At 36.7% G+C, this 22,244-nt stretch overlaps 1 protein-coding gene across 3 annotated transcripts in view; it reads left to right on the plus strand.

Moving 5' to 3' along the window:
- LRRC49 (leucine rich repeat containing 49) overlaps positions 1-22,244 on the plus strand; it is a 160,745-nt gene that overhangs the window by 32,876 nt on the left and 105,625 nt on the right. For 2 of the 3 annotated variants that reach the window (XM_013059344.2, XM_004758321.3), the window contains one exon: positions 16,530-16,591. In XM_013059344.2, coding sequence (XP_012914798.1) covers positions 16,530-16,591 — 62 coding nt within the window. Of the gene's footprint in view, positions 1-16,230; positions 16,423-16,529; positions 16,592-22,244 lie in introns of those variants that run through there. The other variant, XM_045073494.1, reaches the window with a different exon arrangement.

A 22,244-nucleotide genomic window follows, 5' to 3' on the forward strand; every position in this document is an offset into this window, starting at 1 on the left:
AAGTTGAGGGCATGAAGATATTTTTCTGTTACCTGACAAAAGTTTTGAAGTTGCTCTTCCCATGTTTTATCTATTTGGAAATGATTTTTTCTTGTGGTGTAAAATTGAAATCCAGATTTGTTTTCTTTTTTTCTCATATGGATTGCTAATTGTCCCAGCACCATTTATTGAAGAATGGATTATTTCTGTCCTTCCATCTCCCCTTGGCAGTATCTCCCTCTAGCAAATTAAATACCAACATATGCATGGGTCTGTGCCTGGCCTCTCTGGTCTGTTTTATTGATCTCTATCTATGTTCCAATATAACACTACCTTAATAACTGTAATCTCTGTTATGTTCTAAGAATTAGTAGCATGAGGACCCCGATCTTCCTTCCTCTTCCCTAGCCTTCCTTTCTTCCTTAAAAAAAAAAAAAGATTTTTTTTTAGAAATAGCATGTCAAGTTTCATGAATAATCCTACTGGTCTGTTTGATTGGAATATCTTTGAGTTTGAAGACAATTGACATTTTTTATATTGAACCTTTAATATAATATGCACATGGTGCATTACTATGAAGGCATAATATGAATATAACATATCTCTCAATTCATATAAGTCATATTTTATTCTTTTTTTTTTTTGCTATTGTAAATTATTTTGATCAGAAATAGATTTCCTGGGGCTCCTGGGTGGCTCAGTTGTTGAGCGTCTGCCTTTAGCTCGGGTCATGATCCCAGGGTTCTGGGATTGAGTCCTGTGTCAGGCTCCCTGCTCAGTGGGAAGCCTGCTTCTCCCTCACCCACTCTCCCTGTTTGTGTTCCCTCTCTTGCTGTTTCTCTCTCTCTCTCTCTCTGTTAAATAAATAAAGAAATAAAACCTTTAAAAAAGAAGTAGATTTCTTACTGTTGTTGCCAGTATATGGAACCACAGTTGATTTTGTTTCATTGATCTCATATTTAGCAGCCATGCTCTGACACTTAATAATTCTAATAATATATCTGTAGGTTATCTTAGATTTTCTATTTAGAAAATCTTAATTTTTTGTGAATAATTGTAGTTTCCCTTAATCATTACATTTTATTTCTTCTTGTTTGACTAGCCAGACTGAACTTCCAGTTTGACCATACCTCTAGTACAAAGCTGAATAAAGAAGCAAAAGAAGGCATCCTTTCCTTATTCCTGATTTTAAAGGAAACGTATCACTAGCTATGTTTGCTAAATGCCATTTATCAATCTGAAGAACTTATCCTCTGTTTTTAGTTTGCTTAAATTTATATTATGAATGGTTTTTGCATTTTATTAGATGATTCTTATACAGCTCTTAGACTGGTCATAATGGATTTTTTTCATCTTTAATATATTAATTTTGGAAATTATAAGATTTTGTAACAGTAAGTCATTCTAGCATTTTTTATTATTGTGTATTTTATGGGCTATATTCCATATATATTCCTGGGTTTCATTTATTAATATTTTCACTATATTTAGTGAAATTTGTCTATAATTTATTTTGCTTTTTCTTTTCTGGTATCAAGGTCACATTAGCCTCATAAAATGAACTGAGGGGTGCTTCCTATTTTAATATTCTGTGATTCCCTATTTTGGTTTCCTATTTGGTATAAATCTCACTTTATATGAAATTAAAGATGATCTTCTTCTTGTATACTTGGAGGAACGTATCTGTAAAATAGTTTGAGTAGTTTTAAACTATTGTCTCAGTAATAATAGTATCAGTTTTGATATGTTATAGTTTCCTTTAATCTAAACTCCCTTTTTTTTAGCTGCTCTCTCTTTCATCATGCCCCTGTTGTCATTTCTCATGATGCTTATTTATACTTTGTTTCTTAATTAGTATTGCCTGAGGTTTATTAATTTTACTAGTAATTTCAAAGAACTGACTTTGGTTTTGTTGAACTTCTCTAATAGCTTTTAAGAAATACTGTTCTAGGGGTGCCTGTCTGGCTCAGTCGTTAATCGTCTGCCTTCAGCTCAGGTCATGATCCCAGGGTTTGGGGATTGAGTCCTGGGATTGAGCCTGCTTCTCCCTCTCCCACTCCCCCTGCTTGTGTCCCTGCTCTTGCTGTCTCTCTGTCAAATAAGCAATAAAAATTAAAAAAAAAAAAAAGAAATATTGTTCTTGATTTTTGTTCCCAACTCTCTTATTTTCTCTATTTGTTTTTTCTTCCTAAAGTTTTGTGTTTGGATACTTGATACATTTGTTGTCAGTCCTTTCTAGTTTCTAATATAAGCACTTGCTTAAGACTATAAATTTACCCTTGAGAACCACTTCAGCTTCGTCCCACAAGTTTTGAAATTCAGTATTTTATTTTATTTTATTTTATTTTTTCAGTGTTCCAAGATTCATTGTTAATGCACCACACACAGTGTGAAATTTAGTATTTTTATTCTAAATATTTTCTAAGTTCCATTTTGATTTCTTCTTTGATCTATGTGCTATTTAGAAGCATATTTGAACATTTTTGATATGTATAGATTGATTATTCTTTTTTTGTCATTCTTTTCTAATTTAGTTGCCTTGTAGCTGGTGAGTGTGGGTTATACGTAATCTGTTCTGTGAAGTTTGTTGAGGTTTGCTGTATTGCCTAGTATGCAGTCAACATTTACAGTCCATACACACTATCAATATATTTCCCTAGTATGTGCTCAGTGTTTGAAGCTGTTTCTAGGTGCACACAAGGTTAAAACTGCTGTATCTTCCTGGTCAATTGTTCCTTTTATCATTGTGTATTAACTGTCTTTATTACCTTCATAGACTAAGTATTTATGAGCGTGGACTGTTTGCCAGACACTGTTCTAACTATGTAGTATAGGTAAAGAAGTTAATCATACATTTTCTGCCTTAACATTCATTTAGTCTAATGTTAAATACCAACTTTCTTTAGGTTATTTTTTTCCTGGTATATCTTTTTTATTCTTTAATCTTTTTTAATTTTCAATTTTTAAATTTTCAACTAACCTCTCTTTTGATTATTCTCTCTGTCCTCTTCTATCTACAAGTCTCTTTTTTTCTGAACCATTTAAGGGTAAGATGCAGGCAAGATGCCCCTTCATCTCCACATACTTCAATGTGTATTTTCTAAAAACAAGAATCCTCTTATATAACCACATTATAGTAATCAAAATCAGGAAATAAACAGCAATAGGTTACTATTATCTAATCTGTAGATCCCATTCAGATTTTCTTAATTATCTCACTAACAAGGATGCCTGGGTGGCTCAGTTAGTTAAGCATCTGCCTTTGGCTCAGGTCATGATCCCAGAATCCTGGGATCGAACCCTGCTTTGTGCTCCATGCTTGGCGGGGAGCCTGCTTCTTCCTTTGCCTACTGCTCCCCCTGCTTGTGTGCTCTCTCTTTCTCTCTCTCTGACAAGTAATTAACATCTTAAAAAATTATGTTGCTAGCGTCCTTTTTAGCAAAAGAAAATCCAAGATCACACATTGTATTCCTGTAGTTATGTCTCCCTAGTCGTCTTTGATCTGCAAGAGTCCTTGCATCATTCTTTGTATGTAATGACATTGATGTTTTTAAAGAATAGTGTTTATTATTTTGTAGAATGTCCCTGGGTTTGGGCTTGCCTAATGATGTGTCCTCATGATTACATTCAGATTATGTACGTTTGACAAAAGCAGCAGCAGAAGTGATGCTGAGCTCTTCTCAATGACTCATATTGAGTTTTCTTTTACTTTAAACCTTTGTCTTATAAGAGTTTACAACTTCTTTTTTAACTTACAAGTGAGAATCTTTCTTCTGACTAGAACCTTTAGTCTATTGTACTAATTCTGATTACTGCTAAATTTACCACTTTGCTATTCTTTCGTGCTATTTGTCCTGCATTTCCTGTGTGTGAATGTGCATCTTACTGTGGGTTGATCGGCTTTTCTCTGTTCTTTCTTATTCACTTTAATGGTTACTCTTAATGTTTTAAAATACACACGACTTAAATTATAGAGTTGATACACGTCCCTACCCTCTTCTTATATAAGGACCCTAGAATCATTTAATCCGGTAACCCTGTGCCGTTTTACATGTTTTTGTTTCCTAGGCTTTTCTTTTTATCTTTTTACTCCCAAAATTAGATATTTTAATTGTTGGTGTTTCCAGTCAGTGCTTATTTGGATTCACCCACATGCTTGTTTGAGTTTACCACTCTTTTGAAAATATATGATTTAGAAAAATTTCCTTTAAAATGACTCTGGTGGTAAGCTCTCTCAGTTTATGTTTGTCTAATAATGTGTTCATTTTGCCCTTATTCATGATGGATGGTCTGACCTGGTATTTGAAGCTCATATTTTATTGTCTTTGAACTCTGTTATCATCGTTAAACTGTCTACTATCTTTGTTGTATAGGGCCTTCTTTTTCTTTCTTTGGTAGCTTTTAAGATTATAAAATTTCTTTTTGAACTTCAGATTCACTAATATGTGTAGGGTGTAGAAGTACCATATTTCAGGGGCACCTGGGTGGCTCAGTGGGTTAAAGCCGCTGCCTTCGGCTCAGGTCATGGTCTCAGGGTCCTGGGATGGAGTCCCACATCGGGCTCTCTGCTCAGCAGGGAGCCTGCTTCCCTCTCTCTCTCTCTCTCTCTGCCTGCCTCTCCATCTACTTGTGATCTAAAAAGAAAAAAAAAACAAAGAAGTACCATATTTCACCAACTTGGGATGCACATTTTTCCATATTTTACCAATTTTGAAATCTGGATATGTTTTACAATGTATGGCATCTTAAAATCACTATTGAACAGGCTATAGCAATTTCATTGCTACATATATGTGAATGTGGTTAAAACTGTTTATACTATACTCATTTTAGTTATTGTTACCACATGTTTTGAGTTTAATCACGGTTCGAAATGTATTTAAAAAGATTACACCAATGGGACACCTACTTGATTCAGTCAGTTAAATGTCTGATTTCATCTCAGGTCTTGATCTCAGGGTCTTGGGATCAGGCCTCCTCAGGCTCTGTGCTCAGCGGGGAATCTGCTTCTCCTCTCATCCCCCCACCCCTCCCCTGCCTATGCTTTCTATCTCAAGTAAAATAAAATCTTAAAAAAAAAAAAAAACGGGTTACACCAAGATTTGGCATGGGAATGAAACATTTCTGTATTCAAAAAGGCATGAACAACAAAGATATAAATTTAATATTAGTGGAACTTTTCTTTGGAGGAATGACAGCAATTCCACATTTTCTTGCTAATTAACAATCAAGTACTTTAAAAGGAGGAAAACTATGTTTGGTGAAGATTTTGTTACTGAGACAGTTTCAGAGAGTTTGTTTATCACATGCCAAGCAATGCACCTGAAGACAGGAGAAATTGAGCAAACTCCTTGGAAGAGATGGAAGCATTTCAAAGCAACAAGAAGCTGTGGTATAATTCACACTGGTATCTTAGACCATTTGGGTTGCTCTCTATCACAAAATACCACAGACTGGGTAGCTTAGAAACAAGAGAAATTTATTTCTCACAGTTCTAGATGCTGGGAAGTCCAAATCAAGGTGATAGTATAGTTGCCTACTGGTGGGAGCCTTCTTTCTGGTCCATAGCTGGCACATTTTCACTGTGTCCTCACATGGTTGAGGAGGCTAGATCTCTTTTATAAGGCACTGATCCCATTCATAAGGAACCACCCTTGTGGCTTAAGCACCCTCCAAAGGCCCCACCTCTTTTTTTTAATATATTTTTATTTTTTATAAACATATAATATATTTTTATCCCCAGGGGTCTGTGAATCGCCAGGTTTACACACTTCACAGCACTCACCAAAGCACATACCCTCCCCAATGTCCATAACCCCACCCTCCTTTCCCAACCACCCTCCCCCCAGCAACCCTCAGTTTGTTTTGTGAGATTAAGAGTCACTTATGGTTTGTCTCCCTCCCAATCCCATCTTGTTTCATTCATTCTTCTCCTACCCCCTTGACCCCCCCTTGTTGCATCACCACTTCCTCATATCAGGCAGATCATATGATAGTTGTCTTTCTCTGCTTGACTTATTTCACTGAGCATGATATGCTCTAGTTCCATCCACGTTGTCGCAAATGGCAAGATTTCATTTATTTTGATAGCTGCATAGTATTCCATTGTGTATATATACCACATCTTCTTGATCCATTCATCTGTTGATGGACATCTAGGTCCTTAACATAGTTTGGCTATTGTGGACATTGCTGCTATAAACATTCGGGTGCACGTGCCCCTTCGGATCACTACGTTTATATCTTTAAGGTAAATATTCAGTAGTGCAATTGCTGGGTCATAGGGCAGTTCTATTTTCAACATTTTGAGGAACCTCCATACTGTTTTCCAGAGTGGTTGCACCAGCTTGCATTCCCACCAACAGTGTAGGAGGGTTCCCCTTTCTCCACATCCTCGCCAGCATCTGTCATTTCCTGACTTGTTAATTTTAGCCATTCTGACTGGTGTGAGGTGATATCGCATTGTGGTTTTGATTTGTATTTCCCTGGTGCCAAGTGATATGGAGCACTTTTTCATGTGTCTGTTGGCCATCTGGATGTCTTCTTTACAGAAATGTCTGTTCATGTCCTCTGCCCATTTCTTGATTGGATTATTTGTTCTTTGGGTGTTGTGTTTGCTAAGTTCTTTATAGATTTTGGACACTAGTCCTTTATCTGATATGTCGTTTGCAAATATCTTCTCCCATTCTGTCAGTTGTCTTTTGGTTTTGTTAACTGTTTCCTTTGCTGTGCAAAAGCTTTTGATCTTGATGAAATCCCAATAGTTCAATTTTGCCCTTGCTTCCCTTGCCTTTGGCGATGTTCCTAGGAAGATGTTGCTGCGGCTGAGGTTGAAGAGGTTGCTGCCTGTGTTCTCCTCAAGGATTTTGATGGATTCCTTTCTCACATTGAGGTCCTTCATCCATTTTGAGTCTATTTTCATGTGTGGTGTAAGGAAATGGTCCAATTCATTTTTCTGCATGTGGCTGTCCAATTTTCCCAACACCATTTATTGAAGAGGCTGTCTTTTTTCCATTGGACATTCTTTCCTGCTTTGTCGAAGATTAGTTGACCATAGAGTTGAGGGTCTATTTCTGGGCTTTCTATTCTGTTCCATTGATCTATATGTCTGTTTTTGTGCCAGTACCATGCTGTCTTGATGATGACAGCTTTGTAATAGAGCTTGAAGTCAGGAATTGTGATGCCACCAACTTTGGCTTTCTTTTTCAATATTCCTTTGGCTATTCGAGGCCTTTTCTGGTTCCATATAAATTTCAGGATTATTTGTTCCATTTCTTTGTAAAAGATGGATGGTACTTTGATAGGAATTGCATTAAATGTGTAGATTGCTTTAGGTAGCATAGACATTTTCACAATATTTATTCTTCCAATCCAGGAGCATGGAACATTTTTCCATTTCTTTGTGTCTTCCTCAATTTCTTTCATGAGTACTTTATAGTTTTCTGAGTATAGATTCTGTGCCTCTTTGGTTAGGTGTATTCCTAAGTATTTTATGGTTTTGGGTGCAATTGTAAATGGGATTGACTCCTTAATTTCTCTTTCTTCTGTCTTGTTGTTGGTGTAGAGAAATGCAACTGATTTCTGTGCATTGATTTTATATCCTGCCACTTTACTGGATTCCTGTATAAGTTCTAGCAGTTTTGGAGTGGAGTCTTTTGGGTTTTCCACATATAGTATCATATCATCTGCGAAGAGTGATAGTTTGACTTCTTTGCCGATTTGGATGCCTTTAATTTCCTTTTGTTGTCTGATTGCTGAGGCTAGGACTTCTAGTACTATGTTGAATAGCAGTGGTGATAATGGACATCCCTGCCGTGTTCCTGACCTTAGCGGAAAAGCTTTCAGTTTTTCTCCATTGAGGATGATATTTGCGGTGGGTTTTTCATAGATGGCTTTGATAATATTGAGGTATGTGCCCTCTGTCCCTACACTTTGAAGAGTTTTGATCAGGAAGGGATGCTGTACTTTGTCAAATGCTTTTTCAGCATCTATTGAGAGTATCATATGGTTCTTGTTCTTTCTTTTATTGATGTGTTGTATCACATTGATTGATTTGCGGATGTTGAACCAACCTTGCAGCCCTGGAATAAATCCCACTTGGTCATGGTGAATAATCCTTTTAATGTACTGTTGAATCCTATTGGCTAGTATTTTGTTGAGTATTTTCGCATCTGCGTTCATCAAGGATATTGGTCTATAGCTCTCTTTTTTGATGGGATCCTTGTCTGGTTTTGGGATCAAGGTGATGCTGGCCTCATAAAATGAGTTTGGAAGTTTTCCTTCCATTTCTATTTTTTGGAACAGTTTCAGGAGAATAGGAATTAGTTCTTCTTTAAATGTTTGGTAGAATTCCCCCAGGAAGCCGTCTGGCCCTGGGCTTTTGTTTGTTTGGAGATTTTTAATGACTGTTTCAATCTCCTTACTGGTTATGGGTCTGTTCAGGCTTTCTATTTCTTCCTGGTTCAGTTGTGGTAGTTTATATGTTTCTAGGAATGCATCCATTTCTTCCATATTGTCAAATTTGTTGGCATAGAGTTGCTCATAGTATGTTCTTATAATAGTTTGTATTTCTTTGGTGTTAGTTGTGATCTCTCCTCTTTCATTCATGATTTTATTTATTTGGGTCCTTTCTCTTTTCTTTTTGATAAGTCTGGCCAGGGGCTTATCAATTTTATTAATTCTTTCAAAGAACCAGCTCCTAGTTTTGTTGATTTGTTCTATTGTTTTTTTGGTTTCTATTTCATTGATTTCTGCTCTGATCTTTATGATTTCTCTTCTCCTGCTGGGTTTAGGGCTTCTTTCTTGTTCTTTCTCCAGCTCCTTTAGGTGTAAGGTTAGGTTGTGTACCTGAGACCTTTCTTGTTTCTTGAGAAAGGCTTGTACCGCTATATATTTTCCTCTTAGGACTAAAGCCCCACCTCTTAATACCTTCACCTTTGGCGTCAGGATTTCAATATATGAATTTGGGGGAGAAACAAACATTCATACCACAAATACTGGTATTTCTTTACTTTTAACAATATAAAAATACACAAAATAGATGCCACTAGTTTGGAAGAAAATTCTGTAGACAAGGTAGAGCACGCTTTTAGGATATCCAGCATGATCAGTGTTGTTGATGGCACAAAAGACAAAATGGGGTAAAAAGCATGGACATTATTCACTGAATTGTGATTCAGAAGTTGGACTGTAGGTGTGCCTGTGTGTGTGTCTCAGTTGCTTAAGCGTTTGCCTGGGGCTCAGGTCATTATCTCAGGGTCTTGGATTGAGCCCCACATCAGAGTCTCTGCTCAGTGGGGAGTTTGCTTCTCCCTCTCCTTCTGCCCCCCCCCCTGCTCATTCTCTCTCTCTCTTAAATAAATAAAATATTTTAAAAAAAGTTGGATTCCGAATGTGAAGAATTTTTCTCCATACTTTTTATTGAAGTATAATTTGGATACAATAAATTGCACAAATCTTAACTGTACAGTTGAGTGATTTTTTTTTATATAAATGTACTTTTATTTGACCACTACTTAGATCAAGATAGAAAACATTTCTTTCTCTCCAGAAAGTTTTCCTGTGCCCCTTTCCAGTCAGTGCTTTTCCCTACCCTAGAAGTTTCTGACTTCTATTATCATAGATTACTTTTGCCAATTTTTGAACTTTTCATGAAGTATATATATAAAAAATATGGACTCCGTGTACTAAACATGTTTGATTCATCTGTTTTGTGGTGTGTATCAGCAATTTTTAAAAATGAAATGAGTTGCATCCATTTTCTAAATATAATATAATATAGGGGCACCTGGCTGGCTCAGTGGGTTAAGCCACTGCCTTCGGCTCAGGTCATGATCTCAGGGTCCTGGGATCGAGTCCCGCATTGGGCGCTCTGCTCAGCTGGGAGCCTGCTTCCCTCTCTCTCTCTGCCTGCCTCTCCATGTACTTGTGATCTCTGTCAAATGAATAAATAAAATCTTTAAAAAAAAATAATAATAATATAATATAAATATAATACGTGTGTTTTCATTCTTCTGTTCATAGGCATCTATGAATTTTTTCATTTCAATATTTAGCCCTAACAAATAAAGCCGTTATGAATACTCCTGTAGTCTTTTATTTATACATTCATTTTGGAGGACATGTGGGACATGTCCCACATTTCTCCCAGGTAAATACATCACTGCTGCGCCATAAGGTAGGTGGGTGTCTAAATTTATTAGAAACTCCCAAACAGTTTTATAAAGCGACTATACCTTTTTACATTTCAGCAATAAATGGGAGTTCTAATTGCTCCATATCCTTGCCAACATTTGATATTGACAGTCTTAATAATTTTAGTGATTCTGTGATTCTCAGTGTGGTTTTAATTTGCAGTTCATTGATGAATACCTAGAATGGTGAACATCTTTTCAAGTACTTTTAGGCCATTCCAACATGTGAAGTATCAGTTCAAGTCTTTGGCCAATTCAGGAGAAAATTATTTTATCTTTTTATCATTGAATTGTAGTAGATCTATATTCTAGCTTCTGGTTCTTTGTCTGGTTTATGTATTGGTGTATTTTCTGCATGGCTTGCTTTTTTGCTTTTTTTAAAAATTATTTTCATTAACATATAATGTATTATTTGCTCCAAGGGTACACATCTGTGGATCATCAGGCATACACATTTCACAGCACTCACCATAGCACATACCCTCCCCAGTGTCCATAACCTAACCACCCTATCCCTACCCCCTCAACCCCCATGCTTTTTTGCTTTCTTAATAATGTTTTTGATATGTAGAAGCTTACGTTTTAGTGAAGAATGGTTTATCAATTAGTTTTCCTTTATCATTAGTTCCTTTTTTGTTGTGAACAAGGCATCTTTGACTATCCCAATATCATAAATATGTTCTCCTCTGTTTTCTTCATAAAGGCTTAAAGTTTTACCTTTCACTTAGGGTCTTTGATCCATCTTTAATTAAATTTTATGTATGGTGTGAGGTAGGGATCCTGGTTAATTTTTCCTATATAGGGATATCTATTTGCTCCACACCTTTTGGTGGATCTTTCTTTTCTCATTGAATTGGTGTTTTTGTTGGAATTGAGTTATAATCAAATGAGTCTTTTTGTGGACCTTCTCTTCTGTTTCATCTCTTTGTATATACCATTATGCCAGGACTACACTGTCTAACTTTATGGTAAATGGAGATATTTTGGAGTTCATTTTTTAATTAATATATTTCACTTAATTTTTATATATGCATAAGAATGATACTTGATTTTAAATATGGTTAAATAAATCTAAAAGAACTCTTTGAGTAATAATGAAATAAAAATTCTAGGTGATATCTTATTATTGTTATTGTTAACACCAGGTGTTACTTAAAATAATTTTAAGATGGTATCTTAGATTTGATCAAATATAGTAAGTTTATTAGCATACCTAATATTTATCTTTCCTGAATAGTAGATTCCTATTTTCATTAATTATGGGGACATACAGAATCTTTATATTTTCAAATATTGCCTCCTTCCATTTCTCTCTTTCTACTTAAACATCTACTAGATATAGTATGGACCTTCTTGTTCTATCCCTTTTTTTCTTAAAATTTCTATTATCCTTTTTCTTTCTGCTATAGTTTTGCTTCTTTCTACTTCTTTAGTGCAATCTGCCAGCTGTCTCCTCAGTTTTTTCTAGTATGATTTTTCAGTCCACCTACTGACTTTTTAATAATGACCATAATTTTTTTTAGAAGTTGAACATTATTTTTTTCATAAATGCCCAGATTTCCTTATTAATAGTATCTTATATTTTTTCATGTTTAGATTTCTTTTATTTTTCTAATAATTTTATTTCTCTAATAATTTCTCTAATAATTTATTTCTCTAATAATTTCTCTAAATAATTTCCATAGCCTTTATCCAGTTACTATATTTTCTTAATTTTTGAGCAGTTCTACATTTGCTGCCTGAAGTTTCTGCTGACTCTTGCTCATACTAATTTTTTCCCCATAGGTTAGTAGCTTGGGATAGTCAGAATGCTGTAAACCCTGAGTTGAGTTTTGTGTCTTTCCAGAGAGTATTGCCAGGAGTGTTGGGGGCATGAATGCCAGGAATCATTTTTTATGATGAATCTTGTTAGATCATGCATGTGAAGGAAATTTGAACTAAAAATTCAAGTGAGGAAAGGCCTATGATTATGGAATTGAGGTCTTTTCTCTTGTTCCTCATATCTGTTAAGTCTAGCTCTCCTAGATAATAAAGACTGGAAATCTCCATAGCTAGAGTATCAGTGCCTGCTTACTAGTCTGATTTTTAGTTTCCCCTTTCTTTCCTCATGGGGATTACACTGTGTGTAGAAGAAAATCAGACTGGAGAAATAGCTTGCAACTAGATTGAAAAAAAATATATATATATATGCCTTTGGTAACAAAGCCAGAAAATAGACTTTTTTATTTTTTAATTTCTTTAATTAATTTTTTAATTTCTTTAAAGTTTTTTTTTTTTAAATTTATTTGAGAGAATGAGAAAGAGAATGCACATGGGGGGAGGGGCAGAGAGAGAGAGAGAATCTCAAGCAGACTCCCCACTGAGCGCGGAGCTGGATCTCATGACCCTGAAGTTCATGACCTGAGCCAAAATCAAGAGTTGGATGCTTAACCATCTGAGCCACTCAGGTGCCCTAAAAATAGACATTTTTAAATGGGCATGTAAATGTATGATTGGACTTGTTGATATGATGGCTTGCACATATAATTTCTCAAAGAATATGTTTCTATGTCAAAAGTGATGGCTATAGCTAGTAGTTATTTTGGAATTAAATCTTTTTTATAAAAAGGAGTATTTTTTTTGTTTTTTTTCAAACTTATTCAGTGCTTAATAAATCTCTTTTCAGTTCTCAAAATAATTACTCTATATGTTTATGTATTTATTTTTATTAATGACAGAATAGGTAACAAAATGAGAGTAGCTGTGATTTTTTTTAGCCCTCTTTGTCCTACTTGATGCATGCCAAAGCCTCCATCTCTTCACCTTTCTTCCTTATTCCTCTGCAGGAAGCTACTCCAAAAATAGCTTCAGTAATAGATGTTCTACACATGGTCAGATTGCTGAATCATTTAGTTCTTTTGTGAAGTTTAAGAATATGGAAAATCGTGTCTGAGCAGAGTAGGACAAGAATGTTTCTCAAATGGCAAGTGACTGTTCTTTTGTAAAATAAAGAATTATGATCCTCTCAATAATCTGTAGTCATTTAAGTCTAATTTTAAGGGATTATATTTTTAATATAAATATAAAATTGTTTTGAATCTTCAAAAATGTTTTGATTGTAATCTTAGAATTGTTTTGTTAAATATAAATTGAGAATATGAGCAGATTAATAAAATACAAAGTATAAATATTCCCTTATATGTAAATATTTTATTTTTATCTTTTTTTTCTCATCTTAAGTATGTTAACATTGTTGTTTCTTTGCAACAGCTTCTCTGTCCGTGAAATAGTTCATGAATTTATGATATAAAAGATTAGGATTGCCCAGCACAGCAACATGAGCTTTGCAAATATTGCAAATATTGGACTATGGTATTAAACCATAAGATGTCATCCTAGGATTTCTCCTAGACTCCCTCCAATGGTGGATCCTCTTCCTGGATCTTACGAATCTCCATCTTTGGTTTCCTCTCTCATATTAGAGGAGTCATCTTCCAGTGGCTTTCAATGAGTCTTTTTTTTTTCCCAAAGAGTCTTTTCTCTCTTATCTGTGAGTAAATAACTCACAGATAATTGATATGATAAATGTTTTCTTTTTGTCTGTTGTAATGCTAGAAATTCATTAAAGTGTATGTCTCAAAATCACTAGCAAGATTATAGTTGTAATTTTCTTATAGAAATGGAATTTGGAACAACAAAAATGATCATGAGTATTTTGCTTTTTAAAGTTCTGGAAGGGCTATCTACTTAACTGGTTATAGGGATATATGTAGTTAAATTCTGAGTTTTAGTTTTTCAGTTTGTTGTAAGTAGTTGACAAGAGGCTCTGTCTCATGACCCTGAGATCATGACCTGAGCCAAAAATCAAGAGTTGGACACTTAACTGACTGAGCCACCCAGGTGTCCCTGTTGTAAATAGTTTTTATAGCTCTATCAAATAGTGACAGCTAATGATTTTGAAAATTTGATAAAGACTTCTGGTAAAATTTTATTTCATGAATGAAGATAAATACAAAACATTATAATTTAATCAAATAAACTTTAAAAAAACTGTTTCTCACAAATTATAGCCTGATGAAGTTTCTACTCCAATAGCAAAAACCTGTCTTGAAAGGAGTGTAGGGTGTCTGAAGGTGGTAGGCTGGACCTCAGAGAGGAAAATGTGTTTTTTTTAAGGTGCCTTGATTTAAAGGAGATCCTGGTTGCTGCTTCTCACCTTCTCCCAGTCAGATGTCAACAAACAATGCTTGTGCCCACAAATATCACAGGTGGATTTCAGGAAGAATTTTGGGGAAAAAACCTGAGAGTACAGAGATGGCTTTCAGTTTGCTTATGACCCATACGTTTAGAGCCCAGATAAGAAGCCAGCCACTATTTCTTTGGAAAGTAGGGCCCTGGAATAAGGTGAGACCTACCACGGTCCATCACTCCTCCACCCCACTTCCCTGCCATTTCTGGCAGTATCAGACAGAGGAAGCTGTAGGGATGATTCAAGAAGTTGGCCAACATATAGAGCTTATCACCCACTGTGGGGAATTTGGCTGCCTTCCTGTTTTCTGCAGACTTTTTCCTTGGCCATGGTTAAAAAATTCTAAAAACCTCTTACTCAGATCTAATGGAATAGGCTTTTCAAGGGTGGCCTGAGGATGGTAGTGCCAACTGAAGGGTACACACAGCCCGTGTTCTGATCACTGGCCGTTGTATTTGTTTGACACTGTTTAGGGTCTGCAGGGTTAAGAAAGTGTTGGAAAATGGTGCACAGGGAAGCTCCATGGGAGAATGTCTTAAGCCAGATTCATTTCTCCTATGCCCTCATAAAAACCAGTGAGATATGACTGTGCAAGCTTTCAAAAATCAGTAAGTGAGGCATTTTTGGAAGCACAAGGCTTGGCTGTCATTTTAATGCAATTGTCTTAATTCTCACTAAGCTCTTGGAAATGGTAGTTTTAAAAGGGAGGAAGGAAAAGAGGGAGGAAGAAATATAATGACTTATAAAAACAGTGAAACAAGTTTTGATTTGGGTTTAAATATTGGGCACAATAATATGTAAAATATACGTACTTACATTAGCATTGTTCCAACTCCTATAACTAGGAATTATGGTGATATTGCCCTTAAAAATGAAAAACATTTCTTGTACATCTGAAAATAATGTAACACTGTATGTTAATTTTGCTTCAAGAAAGAATCAGTCCTGAGCAATAACAGCAACAACAATAAAAAAGCAAGCAAGCAAGCAGTGTTTCCTGAATATTTAAACTCCATATTAACAGCAATTATTTTAGCTGGGCCATCATCCAGCAAATTAAAATGAGTTTTGAAAAAAAATTTTAAATGAAAAGTGAGAGAGAAAAAAACATTTTATATGAGACGTGCGCTAGTACGTAGAATTTTAACAGAGATCCGGATAACAAATCTTGTCCTGTCTCAGCCTCTAGGGCAGTATGTAATCATGGGTCACCTTTCCACCCCACTCCCATCCTGCCTGGCAGCAGCCTCCGCTGTTTACTTCTCATGTGCATAATGAGGGTTTGACTAGGTAATCAGTAAGCTTCTTAAAGTTCTGTTACCCTGGTATGTGTCAGACTTTTAAGAAATCTGTGTCTTTTTTTTTTCACTTAATGAAGTTAGTGGCTTGTATTTATCTTGTGTTTTTCTTTAAAAAGATCAACTGAGCCAAAACATCTCAATATTTGCTAAGGATAAAACTACATTTAAACAGCCGTGGTTTACTCTGGGATGCTGTACCTGAACAGGACAGGGGTGATTTCCAATTGTAAGAACGTCTGATGTTTGCTTAGATTAGAAATTGCCCTTCAGTGATGCTCCTTTTTGTTTTTTGACAAAACTGCTTTTTGTTTTATGGGGGAATTGTTAGCATATTGGTTCATTTATAACGGGATGGTGAGTTTCCAAGGGTTTGAGAATAGTGAGGGAAATTGCTTTGAAATTCTCAGCCCTGTTGTGAAAGCTAATTGCATACATTTAAAATTTAAAACACTCGAACAGCATCCTTTTAAAAGTGATTTTTTAACAAATGTTTGATCATACTATATTTGTGCTACAGTTGAAATGCTGAAGTAGCATTTTGGCTTCTTTCCCAAAAGCACGCTTAAAGAGGCTAGCAGCAGCATCTCTCCCTGTTCTCCTCAGTGCTTTTTACCTTGCGAGTGCTGCAGCTCGCTCTGCGGAAGAACTGCCACCCTCCCATTTAATCTGCAGTGGGGAAGAATGGAGCTCAATGTCTGGTAGCAAACAGTGCTCTAGCAAGGTTGGAGGAAACAGAAGGAAATATGTATTGCAACAGCTGAACAAGAAGACATGTATGATAGTTTTTTTCTTTCCGCTGATAAATTTTTGCTTTCTGTTTCCTTCTAGAGAGATGTGGATAATTTGCCCTGCCTCCAACGTCTGTTTCTCAGCTTCAACAATATCTCGACGTAAGTGGAAACTCCCAGTTTGTCATTTATTAATAACCTGGCTGTTTGGGTTCTGGTGCTTTAAAGGAGGATTGTGAGTACCTTGGAAAATCTTATTGTCCTGTAAGCTTTTCAATTTGAAAATGATGGGGCCATAGGACAAAGTTCTTCGTGGAAAAACAAAGCTCTGGTGCAGATGAAGACTCAAAGGCTAAAATGATGAAATTAGTATAGCATGTGCTTTTTATTTAATTATACTTTAGGGTTGCTCTTTTGCAAAATGAGTCTGTGGAAATGTCAACATATATTTTGCTGTCCTTTGCTTGACACTTACTGCACCAGTCAGTTGAATTAGAATTTCTTCCATAAATTATCATCTACAATCTGTGTAGCTCCTAAGCAATTTTGATACAGCAGACTATGTTTGTCACTGAGCCTCTTGCTAATTGGGCCGTAATTTCTAACTTGCTATCCCTACTTGGAACTATTGCTGCTAAGAAACAGTGTATCAGAGTCTATAAATGCATACATTTTGTTTTCCAAAGATCTGAAACGTATCGTCCTTTACAATGTGATGCTGTCTCATTCAGTGTCAATGTGGAGGATTTCAGAACTAGAGCACAGAGACAGGCAGTCAGGCTTTTTGAAGCAAAAGGACCTCTACTCCTTCCCTCACTCTTTCCTTCTCCTCTTTTCCCCCAGCCACTCAGTTTGAGCTATGCTTTGTAACTGCCCTCTGTTCTTTAGTTTCACTTCAAGGCTGTACTTTGCACCAGCTTTTGTAAGAAGGTAAAAACTTAAGTATAAAGAGTTCAGAACACGTATCTTCCTGAGCTCAAGGTCTGTGCTTCTGAAAATTAAGTACCAGTTTGGGGGCACCTGGCTGGCTCAGTCAGTAGAGCATGTGTCTCTCAATCTCAGGTTCATGAGTTCAGGTCTCCCACACTGGGCATAGAGTTTACTTAAAATAAATAAATAAATCTTAAAAAAAAAAAACAGTTTTGTTTTTGTGCATTGCATTTTTTTGTTCACATATTTTTCCTCCCCTATCAGATCTAAGTGCTAACTCCATATCTCTGTGCTATCTCTAAAAGCTAGAGACTAAATCCAGAAAGTGAACTTTGCATATAGCATTATTTCAAAGAAAATACCCTCACTCTGTTTTTCTTTTCTCTTCTGTGGAAAAAAATATTGAAGTTTTCCAAAAGACTTTTCATATTCTTTTATGGTGAGTGCTGTTCCAGTGGTCTTTCCATCTTGTTGGGAGGTAGGATCTATTTTCAATGACAGTGATAGGGACATTTAATTTTTTTTTTTTTAGGGAAGTTCTACCTAAAGACCATTAGCGAGTATTTTGAGAAGATAGTTTCTCATCCTCACAATATTTGCTGTTTAAGGTGCTGGAAACCCTTAGATTCCCCCAGCTTATGGTAGAATGCATTACATTTGCTTCTTGCCTTGATTGTGGGGTATATTTAAAGAGACATTCAGGTTTGGGTATATCAGGGCTATGATGTTCCCACATCCCCAGGATACTTGAACTTATGAACTCTACCTCTGTGTGGAGTTGGTTTGAATTGCTTATATATAGGAAATTTTCTTCCCAACCTGGGAAGGACTTTTACACACCCAGAAAAGTAAAGATATGATTAATGGGATTAATATTGCTAACTTACTTTTTAAAAAAATATTTTTAGTTTTATTTCAGCCATGGTAGGTTTTCTTTGAGCTGTGAAAAGCCATGCTACTTGGTAATAAAACTATAGGTTCAATATACTACTTTGTAAGTTGGACCTCTGATTTTCATATACCCCAAATCAATGATCTTTTGTGCCTTAAAGGGAAAAATTACCAGAGATAAGTTGTATCTGTCACATATATAATATATCCTTTTATGGGGCACCTGGGTGGCTCAGTGGGTTAAGCCTCTGCCTTCGGCCCAGGTCATGATCCCAGGGTCCTGGGATCGAGCCCCATGTCAGGCTCTCTCCTTGGCGGGGAGCCTGCTTCTCTCTCTCTCTCTGCCTGCCTCTCTGCCTACTTGTGACCTCTCTGTCTCTCTCTGTCAAATAAACAAATAAAATCTTTAAAAAAAAAAAAATAGGGACACCTGGGTGGCTCAGTTGGTTAAGCAGCTGCCTTCGGCTCAGGTCATGATCCCAGGGTCCTGGGATCAAGTCCCACATCAGGCTCCTTACTCGGCGGGGAGCCTGCTTCTCCCTCTGCCTCTGCCTGCCATTCTGTCTGCCTGTGCTTGCTCTCTCCCTCTCTCTCTCTGATAAATAAATAAAATCTTTAAAAATATATATATATATCCTTCTATCATTGTCACACGGTCCTTAAGGAATATTTGCTTTGTAGGGGCAATTAAAACTAATCAGTGCTACGTGCTTCACTGTCCTCCTCCCTCTCTTATAACTTTCTTTAAAAAGCATGATTTCCCAAGAAACTGAGCTAGTGGTGAGTCAACAATTTTAGTAGTTTCATTTTCTTACTGATTGCTTTCTCTGTGTTTCTACATAGGCTTAGCCCTTTACCTTACTCTAGTAATTCTAGTTCATCTGCTTTTGAGGCTCAGTACATTTTCTGTCATGTTTGTGGTCCGAGAGATGGTATATAGATTAGATTTGATCTGCTGGGGGAAAAATGTCGGAGAGTACAAGCCTCGAAGACATTTCTGTTGGCTTTACTCAAGACACAAACACGCTGGGCATCAGATGATTTGAAGTGGTAACTACAGTATCTTTTCTGGACTCCCATGTCCTGCTATAGTCCTGGTGGAACAGAGCTGTCTGGTTTTACAGTTTGGTGGCGCAGGAGTGAGAGAGGTCAAGAAGAGTAGAAGCAGCAGCATAAAGCTGAAAATACCTTTTAGGACTTCCTCTGGGGAACTCACAGATAATATTCAGCCAACAAAAACATCCAATTAATTGTATATCCATTTCGGGGAGACAATTATGTATTGACTGTTATATAGTAGGGCTTCCTAGATTTTGACCAAATGGTTGGAATCTTAGAGGGCCATTTGCATAAACTACTAGGTACCTGGTCAAAATTCAGAAAGTTCCAAAATGCAATGGCACCCTACTGAATACAAAGAATTCCAATGTGGGTTAAAAAAGGTACCTAGATTTAATGTCATGTGTACAGAACCCCTGTTGTATTCTCCTGCAGCTATTAGAACAGTGCATTTGCCACCAGTAGGCATGCAAGATGAAGACAATGAATGACATGTATCTATGTCTGTGTGTCTGAATAGAACCAGTGCTTCTGAAGTTAGAATAGCCCTCAGAGTCAAGGAAGGCAGAGACACAGATAGACCATTATTATGCAGTGAGTTAAACTTAGTTGTGGTGATCTGTGGGCATATCAGAAAATATAAATCAGCCTGAGGAAGGGAAGCAAAGGAAGCCTTCCCAGAAGGAAATCATACCTAGACCTAGCACTAAGAGAAGAGTAGACCTGAGTAGAGCAAAGTGTCCTTGGACATTCCTGGTGGCAGACACAGGCTGGGCAGAGTTGAGGCAGAAGGCTCAAGGTGGGCTCACTCGGTCTGCCCTCTCTGAAACTGCAGTGAGGTCCTCTCCTTCCCTCCCTCCCCGCCTGGGCCCTCATCCAGACCACAGAACACTGGAGGGATCTGCCGAAGTATATTTTATGATGATCACCCGGGGATCTGTTATATCTAATTCATTCTTCAGACATGGTCATTCCATTATTCAGCTCTTCTTCTGAGGTACTCTTTGTCTGGTTGATTTGTTTTTCTTTGTTCTCATGATCTTAATTTCCAAGTAGTCTGCTTGTATCTTTTTTTTAATGGCTTATTCTTAGTTTACGGATGATAGGAAGTTTTCTTTGACTTCTAGAATTTACATTTTCCCCTCAGAGTTAATCCTGTATTTGTTCTCCAAACAAAACCAAACAAACAAAAATGCTCTTTCTTTTTTTTTTTTTTCTTTGTTTCTTTGGTTTTTGGATGGCAGTTCATATTTACAAATGAGAGTCTAGATGGATTTGTTTTATCAGCAATGGTTAAAAAAATCCACCATAAATGCAAATTGAGCCTAGGATCTCTGGAGAGGACATGGGTAGGGAAGGCTATCAACCCAGTTGGACTTTCCTTTATGATCTGCACAAGAAACTTGCCTTCTGGAAATAGAGGCTTCTCTTTCATTTTGGCCATCAGAATTGACCCAGAACACGGCCTTTCCTCTCTCATCATGTTCAACCTTAGGACAGTTCACAAGGCAGCTACTCTGAGAATGAGATGCTGGGAAACTGTTACCAAAGCCTTCACTAATTACCGGACAACTGACCCACATCTGCTGCCACCACTTGCTGCCTCTGATGTAGGGAATATTCTGAGGTTCTGCTGGCAACCCTTACAATGTAAATGACCCTGTTAATTTCAGGATTTTAGCAATTTGGGGTTTTACTGATTCCATCTGCTTTATATCTTCCAGAAATTCCTTAGTGTTCTGGTCTGCTGATGGAACTCTTCCTGGTTTTCTAGTACTGCTATGGATATTTTCATACTTTTATGTTCATTCATTTCAAAGAGATTTTTGAGAGGGTGGAGAGAGGTAAGTGCATGTGCTCAGGCAGCTTCTCATAACTGTCTTTTCTTTGAGTGATTTTCCCCAAATAGACTACACATAAAAATATCTTTAGAAGCTTTAAAAATACATAGTCACTGGATCACTACTGGGTGATCTGCTCTGGCAGATTTGGAGTGGAGCCAGGGATTTGTAATTTTTTAAGGCTGCTCAGAGTATTCTGATGTGCAACTCAGTGCTGGATTTGGGAACCAGTGAGACATGGCACCCCAAAATGAGAATGTGTGTGAACATAGGCATCACGCAAAATTTCCCTTCATGAGGAAAAGCTTTATGGACAAAAATATTTGTCAGGGATAAAGTCAATATTCGTGATCCTCAGGAGATAGTTCATGAGCTTCAGTCCAAAACTGTAGTGTTTCTTCAGCTTCCTCTCTTCCGCTAAGACTGTTGCAGGGCCGTGCTCTTCATTACAAGATTAAGTTGAAATCAGTTCTTTTCTCCACTCTCCCTCTCCTTTCATTTTCCAATGTAGAAAGTTTTTACAAGCTTTTGAAACAAACAAACGAAAAACAAAAAGGAAGAAAGGTTGATAATTCTAATATCTTGATTGCCAAAAAGGGAATGGTTGCTTTTGCTTCTAGGAGGGGAATTCAGTCTCAGTGGGAAAGGAGTCAGATACTTAGTGAGGATCAAATAGGATCAGGACTCTTGGTCTTGTGTATCCTTTTTTAAGACTGTGATAAAATGCATACACATGTCCCATCTTAATCATGGTTAAGTATACAGTTCGGTGTATACACTCATATTATTGTGTAGCCAATCGCCAGAACTTCATCTTGTAAAACTGAAACTCTGTACCCATTTAAACAACACTTCTTTCTCCCCTCCCCCAGCGCTGGCAACCCCCATTCTGTTTTCTGTTTCTGCGAATGAGATTGCCCTAGATACCTAATATAAGTGAAATCGTACCGTATTTGACTGTTTTTGTCTGGCTCATTTCACTTGCATGATGTCCTCAAGTTCATTCTTGCTGTAGCATTTGTCAAAATGTCCTTCCTTTTTATTATTCTTTTTTTTTTTTTTTAAAGATTTTATTTATTTATTTGACAGAGAGA

The sequence above is a fragment of the Mustela putorius genome, unplaced genomic scaffold (assembly GCF_011764305.1).
Source record: "Mustela putorius furo isolate JIRA1106 unplaced genomic scaffold, ASM1176430v1.1 tig00537243_pilon_pilon_pilon, whole genome shotgun sequence".
In the NCBI taxonomy this organism is placed as follows: domain Eukaryota; kingdom Metazoa; phylum Chordata; class Mammalia; order Carnivora; family Mustelidae; genus Mustela; species Mustela putorius.